Source organism: Numenius arquata, chromosome 8 (genome assembly GCF_964106895.1).
Source record: "Numenius arquata chromosome 8, bNumArq3.hap1.1, whole genome shotgun sequence".
In the NCBI taxonomy this organism is placed as follows: Eukaryota; Metazoa; Chordata; class Aves; order Charadriiformes; family Scolopacidae; genus Numenius; species Numenius arquata.
The window spans coordinates 559150-566332 of NC_133583.1; the positions used below are offsets into that span (position 1 = coordinate 559150).

At 41.9% G+C, this 7183-nt stretch overlaps 1 protein-coding gene across 1 annotated transcript; it reads left to right on the forward strand.

Annotated features, from left to right (window-relative positions):
* The first annotated feature begins 127 nt into the window (after nucleotides 1-127).
* On the forward strand, nucleotides 128-3743 carry GHRL (ghrelin and obestatin prepropeptide). Its single transcript, XM_074152421.1, has 4 exons — nucleotides 128-1668; nucleotides 2239-2352; nucleotides 2828-2936; nucleotides 3346-3743. Exons 1-4 carry the CDS (start codon nucleotides 1522-1524, stop codon nucleotides 3363-3365), a joined length of 390 nt encoding a protein of 129 aa, XP_074008522.1. The 5' UTR covers nucleotides 128-1521; the 3' UTR covers nucleotides 3366-3743.
* Nucleotides 3744-7183: the final 3440 nt, after the last annotated feature.

The window sequence follows — 7183 nt, forward strand, 5'->3', positions numbered from 1 at the left end:
TAGACCCAGCTTTGTTGCTGGAGGGGTTTTTGACTCCTCACCTCCATCTATTCCCAGCTCCCGTATCACAGGTACCAGCTTCCTCGTTTTTGCCAATTCAGCTAACACCAGACAAATTTCAGAAGTGATTTTCCTTTAATATTTGGATCATTTCACAAACCTGATTTACAGCATGACTGCACAATATTTGAAGAACTCAACCAGAAAGCCACAACATGAGACACAAAAAGAGGAAAGCTCTTAAATCCTGTTTGCAGAAGAAAACAAAATGGAACTGCATCCCCAAATGAAACTAGTTTTCCAACTCCACAGATGTGCTAAAGTCTTATTTGGCCATAGCGCAGTTAAGATGGTTATAAATGCTACATGCTACATTTTCTCCAACAGCAAATCTGATTTAACTGAATTCCTCCTCATCTTCCCACCTCCGCACATTTACCGTGCCTCCCGCAGTCCTACTGCTGGGAGTTTGCGGGGCTGCAGCGCCAAACGGAGCCTACAAACCAGAGATGTCATTCAGGTCACAGCAGAACACAAGCAGCAGATGTCACACACTTGTCATCCTTCATCATATAGTCCTTCTTTTCTCCTACTCTTTCTCGAGTGAAAAAAAAATAATCCCTATTTCTCTTCATGGGATTGTTCTAGACACTCAGCCAATGCTATGATCTTCACTGAAGTTCTAGAAACTTGCTAATATTCCGTTTTTCCAGTAATGGAAGCCAAGTATCCTAGGTGTCATTTTCAGTTTTGGTCTTCCAGCGAAAGACAACAAAATCTGATAAAACAAATCCCGGGAGAGAATACAGAAGAGAGAGAACACACTTAAAGGCAGAAACGAGAAACAGCTGTCACCACAGGTCAGGAATAAAGCTCAACTTCTCCATTTCTGTCCCACCGCCTCCAGTAAGAAAAAGGGGTTGGGGCTTTTCCTTTTTGGAAAAAAATAAAAATGTTACAGGTGTTAATTATTTTTTAAAAGGAACAATGTTAGTGCCACAGGAAAAAAGGAAACTCTCACTTCATTCTCTACACAATTTCATTTTACATAAAAATAAACGCAGCAACAAATCTATGCACTTTTCCGTTTTGTTGATTTTGTTCTCTTACAAGCAAGCCAGGTTTCCATGGAATTTAAACACGTATCAGATTGCATTTCCAGTGATGTTGCAGAATAGAACAAATACTCCACTCACTATATAAAGTGTTTCAGAAAGCAGCTGTTTGGTGAAGCCACGAAGCTCAGCAGGTAAAGTTTCAGCTTTTGCCGGTTTTCCCCTCTAATTCCTCTCCACTGACCTGTTTGTTCCAGTTACTGTATCTTAGTTATAGAATAAAACACTGTAAGCAATAATCTCTTTTGGAGAGAATATTTTTACATTTAGCATATAAAAATTATGTTTGCTTTATACATCCATCTTTAGAAATAATTTCAAGTCATTCAAGTCAGGAGAAAGACTTTCACTGGGTCTGGATTCAATTAAATACAGAGACTGTAAAATATGTTTAATTTTTCAACCTATGCTTTCAGGTCTGACACCCTGCCTCACGAGGATAATCATGCTTCTCAGAGGGACTCTGCTGGGAATTATTCTATACAGCATCCTCTGGACAGAAACTACTCTGGCTGGCTCTAGTTTTTTAAGCCCTGAATATAAAAGAACACAGGTAAAAAAAAAAAAAAAAAATCGGAAAGAAATTTTTCTCCTCTGTAAGTCCTTAAAGCCAACATTATTTAGAGTGTTCAGAGAAGCTTTTAGAAGATTTATTTTCTGGAAGAGGAAGGAGTTATTGCAGAGAACTTCTGTACCAACCATTAGCACTGTATTCATGCTATGAGAATGTGTGTCTCATCTCAGTCACTAAGAATTAATAATCTGGAGAAAAAAAAAGAAGAGAAAACATTGATTTAATTAATTTGTTGGCATCTTCTTTGGAAATTAACTGCAAGGTGATTGTTATTTAAGGAACCCTTAAAACAAATTGCTATTAAAGTGCATGCAGCAATTATTATAGACCTGCCTATCATTAACGTTGTCTATCATTAACGGTTGGACTTGATGATCTTAAAGGTCTTTTCCACCCTGAAGGATTCTATGATTCTATCCTACACACATAAGTGTGTGATGCCTTCAGCTAATCTGCTGCATCTGTGTTAATTTGGGGTTCTGATTTCCCCACTACAGACCAGTTTGGTTATGGAAATAATATATAGATGTTATTTTGCTTGCTTTCTAGCAACAAAAGGCTCCAAAACATCCCACAGCACAATTACATCGTCGAGGCACAGAAGGCTTTTGGGACACAGCTAAAGCAGGGGCAGAAGATGACAGTAACAGTATTGAAATTAAGGTTTGTATTTTTTCTTCTTCCTCCTCACATACAAGTTTAAGGGGTGGGCTTGGGTAATACAATTTCTGTCACAGGAGGCACTACAAATTAAAACTACAATCATGTTTAACTTGAAAGACAAGTAGGAAAAGGCACATGAAAACTGCCAGCAGTGATGGTGTGAAATGATATAAAATTAGCTGCAGTCATTCAGATCACAATCTCCTATTTAGGATTCACTTAGATCTCAGAACTAACATATAATAATGTGAGTTTCTTGGAAAGTTTTCTTTCCCCCAGTTTATTGTGCACTGTGGTCTGCAGTAGCCTACACCCTGATTTGGACCTTTTGGTTGTGTGTCTCTGCACTAGTAAGTGAATAGATGGAATAACTTTTTATACCTCTTGCTTATCAGCATTCCCATGAATAAAAATAACTTGCAGTGTCCTTGTCCAGAACTTGTCTGTTAAATTCTGTCTTTTAATGTTTTTATAGTTTAATGTTCCCTTTGAAATCGGTGTCAAGATAACAGAAGAAGAGTATCAAGAATACGGACAGGTGCTGGAGAAGATGCTGGGGGACACGCGTGAGGAGAATGCTAAAGGTACGGCCAACCGAGTCAGGAAAGCAGAGCTTTTAAAAACAAACAAACAAACCAACCAACACCCCACCAAACCACCAAACAAAAACACCACCACCACAAACCACACAGCTTTTGTCATCTCATGTCACGCAAGACATTCAGAGCAGCATTTCAGAAGTGATTGGGACTAAGTTACTGCTAAGAGAACCACTCAAGTACCTGATGTTAGAAACTGCTCGTTGAACTCTGAAGAATCCCATGAAAGTCTCTTAGGCAGAAGGGAAGGCTTCCTCTCCTCACACTGCCCCTTGCCCTCACATCCCAGCATTTCCCTCTTTTCTCAGCTAGAACTTTTAGATAGATTATCAAAACAGGATTTTTGGAAAAATATTAAGACTATCAAAATAATCTTTATCTTTTGTCTTTTTAGAAACTCAGCTGAAAAACTGAGGCAAGATGAAGGACAAAGACAGCACTTGATGGCCTGATTTGTTTTAAATTTTACTTTAAAATGAAATTATTTGTGATTTCACAACTCTAGAGAAGAAAGAAGCATGTGGACCTGAGCAGTTTTCCCTTGCAGACACTGGAACAGAATATCATTTAAGGAAGAATACAAGATCTCAAGCCAAAAATAATAAAGGGCAAGGTTAATCACAGGCTCACATGTGGGTTTATTTTCTTATTTTATCTCTTTTCCTTAGTAAATACAATGATTATTCTAAATGACATGTTTGAAGGCTATATGAATGCTTTCTAAAGCTGGCAGAAACATCTTACACTTCTATGCACATCTATAAGAGAGAATAAAGCTTATGCTGAAATTGCAATTACTTGTGGGGTTGTTTTTTGTTTCTTTGTTTAAGAGTAGCCCAAACTAGTAGCCCAACTAGTTAATGTAATAAACTATGCACACTAGGTGGACAAGGAATCCATTTTCAGTTGCCAAATCAGCTTAATTGCCAAGGGATTTGTTAATATGGATCTTACAAAGGAAACCATCTAGTATCTCTTCCAGTTAAAAAAAAAGGGGAAAAAAAAGAAAATTATCTTTCCAGTTAGCTTGCCTGGATTCAGAACCATTCCATACTGGTGCATTCACCAGTGGGACAAGGTAATTTCTCATGCCCTTAAATGCATAAACCAGTATGCTTCTGTACCTCAGCCCATATGGACATCCGATAACCCATGAATGTTTTCTAGGATTTCCTCCTGAAGACACTCTATAAAGCACTCCTTAACAGGCTAATGCAATAAATGTAAATACAACTGCAATTTTTTATGAAGCATGTTCCTCTTTTCCTGCCACAGCATTAGTCACCTCAATGAAGTGATCCCTTTGATGCCCCCAGCACCGTCATGTGCTATCCTTCCCAGGAGGCAAATGAGAATTAGAAGGGAAGGGGGAGGCTGATTAACAGGTAAACAATTCTTAGAAGACTGAGAAACAAATATACTTGGCACTTCTAGCACCCGTTCAGAAAGCCAGAAAGCTCAGAAAAGTAGTGTTTCAATGCCACAACGAGAAGAAATAACATAATCTTTTTCCTCCCCGTTGTGTAACGCACACCCAGGTCCCGATCTTACCAGATTTGCTGAGTTGTTCCTGGCAGTCTCACAGCGCCTGGCGCTCTCCCACAGAATCGCCAGGATTTCAGCTGGGCCGTCTCCTCCCTAGCACAGCCGAGGTGTGGGCACATGCCTCGTGAAACCTGCAGAAGGGTTTCATGGAAAGGAAGAGTCAGAAAGAGCGCTGAAGTTGCAATTTATTATGCTGAGCTCTAATCATCACCTCCACAACAGATCTACTGCTTGTGTTCTTTTTATATTTAATGTTTTCCAAGCATATTCCATGGAAACAGTCAGCCTTTAAGCTGCCCAACAGTACAGGAAGGAAACTCTCAGCCAGAGACACTGCATAAATCCTTTCTTGAAAGAGAAGCACTGTAGTTGGGATCACTGTTTCTATAACTCTGAGAGAGTTGTGCGGGATACAGTGTACAGGCTAAGAAAAAAATATGGCTAAGGTAGTCTACAGAATCAAAACTGAGGCACAGGCCATTACACTGTGCTGCTTATCCAGCTTCTGAGCAGAACATACTAAGGTTGTCTTAAAAAAAGCAACACACAAAAACCCAACAATGTTGCCCGGTGTTCTAGAGAAAAAACTCTCGGCCTGTAAACGAGTGCAGTATTTTCTCCTTTGCAAACATGCCATCGGCCTCAAGAGGGTGGTACAACCTCGGAGAGCACAGCCACCCTGAGGACAAAGCAAGTCACGGGTGCTTTCTGACCTGCCTGGTACAAACCGGCGCTCCCTGGATTCTTCCAGGTATTCAGCTCAGAGAGATTTTCTGTACAGTCTCTCTCACTTCGGAGGCAGAGGAGTAAGTCCTCAATTCTGTTCTCTGCATGGTATTTACTCCATCACACTCAGGTTTATTTTCAAGCTAGACAGTAAATGAAAAAGTATACTTGTTAGTAACGTGTTTAAGCAGTTATGAACAACTAAACAGACAGTATGTGAGTTTGGGGAGAACAACCCAAAGGATGAGAACTTTTCCCTCCCTGCCAAGAAAGGGGAAGCTGCTATAAACCCTGCATCTAACCAGTACCATGACTGGGAAGGGACTAGTCTGATTCCCCACAGTTTTGCTCTCCTCACACTTATGCTTACAATAAAGCACATCAGTACTTTTCTACCTGAATGGACGTATTAAATGCCCACCAGACATCACAGGGCACTAATGAAGTTCAGACGACATCACTGGATTATACAGATTAAAAAAGGGTAAATAGTTAAACAGAACACAACTGGTTTTGGCCAACACAAAACACAAACTCCACTAAAGTTATGGTTTCATAGCCTCACTCCATAGGATAAAAATTCGCCTTTTAGAAAGCCTGAGGGTCTATAGAAAACAACCAACTGCAGTAAGCAAAGAAAAAAAACAATAGCTCTGTTGCAACAAAGGATTTTTACATCAACTTTATAATTGAAAGTGAAGTACTTTCTCAATCCATTACGTTCATTCTTGCAGCTTGTTACAAGAACAGGAAGTCAAGATTTGAAAGACTTCCACAAAGAAACATTGTTTCATAACTAAAAATAGGAGTGACAGGAAAAACACTAGAAGTCTCTAAAGTAAGAGAAATCGCCCTCCAAGGATTACTGTCAAAAAAGGAAATTATGACTGAAACCTGAAATTCTCATTTACACATGCACCTACAGGCCTGTTTTCAGCAACAGAACTCAAGACTACAAGATAGAAGTTTTGTGGGGCTGGGATGATGGCAAAAAATAACACTACATAATTATATACATATATATAAAGACTATGATTAAAACTTTATGCTCTTAGACACAGGTAACCATTTATTGATAGGGTAACCCTAACAAAACTTTAAAGCATCAGTGTTGTTCGCTGTTGGCAGGAGGACATCAGGCCACCCAAATCCAGCCACGGCTCCTCCTTTGGCCTCAGCAGTTCCCAGGGCGAAGGCAAGCAGAATGTGTTCTGCTCTTACAGAGCAGCTTTATTCATCATAAGGGAATAAAGAACATGAACCCATTCCCACACTTTGCAAGTTATTTTTTAAAACCAACACTTGCCAGTACTCCATAAAAAGGGCTAGAAACGTGACAGCCTCACATTTAAAATTTCCTTGTTGAGACAGGGCACAACTTTCATTTGCTTTCTGCGGATGTCGCACTTCAGACCACTACATTAACCACAGCCAGCAAACAGCGTGTCGTTACAGGCCAGGCCTTTCTCACTCCAGCCCAGGCCAAGGCCCGGAAAAAGAAATATAAATAAATTAGGAGCTTTTCCTCGGGCCGCGGGATTCCTACACTCACCCACCTACACTCTGGCTCCTTCGGCCACGAAGAGCATTTGCCTTTTAAAGCAACTCGCCCTCTCACCGTGAAGCCCTGAGCTCGCTCCGGGAAGAGCCCTCCAGCTCAGCCCCCGCTGAGGGACTCCCGGCTGCTAGGCCGGGCCTCCTGCCCCCGCTGGCGGGGCTTGGGGGGGGGGAGCCCTGCGCCCGGCAGGTCCCCCGCGTCCCTCCGCCACCGGCCTGGCTCCCGGGCGCTGCAGCACCGGGGCCTCGCAGCCGCTCCGGGAGGACCGGGGCCGAGGCCACCCCGCCGTGCCCCTAGAGCGAGCGGGGCGCCCGCGCGGCCCTCAGCAGAAGGCCGCACCCTCGGAGGCGGGACGTTGGGGCCAGCCCTGGCGTCGATTGGGCAGCGCCCAGCCGCCGCTGGC

Bases quoted from the DNA above. Each gene is read 5' to 3' on its own strand.
- GHRL (XM_074152421.1), top strand. From the start codon at position 1,522: ATGCTTTCAGGTCTGACACCCTGCCTCACGAGGATAATCATGCTTCTC. The intron at 1,669-2,238 runs GTAAAAAAAAAA...CTTGCTTTCTAG, and splicing joins CTGAATATAAAAGAACACAG to CAACAAAAGGCTCCAAAACA. The intron at 2,353-2,827 runs GTTTGTATTTTT...ATGTTTTTATAG, and splicing joins GTAACAGTATTGAAATTAAG to TTTAATGTTCCCTTTGAAAT.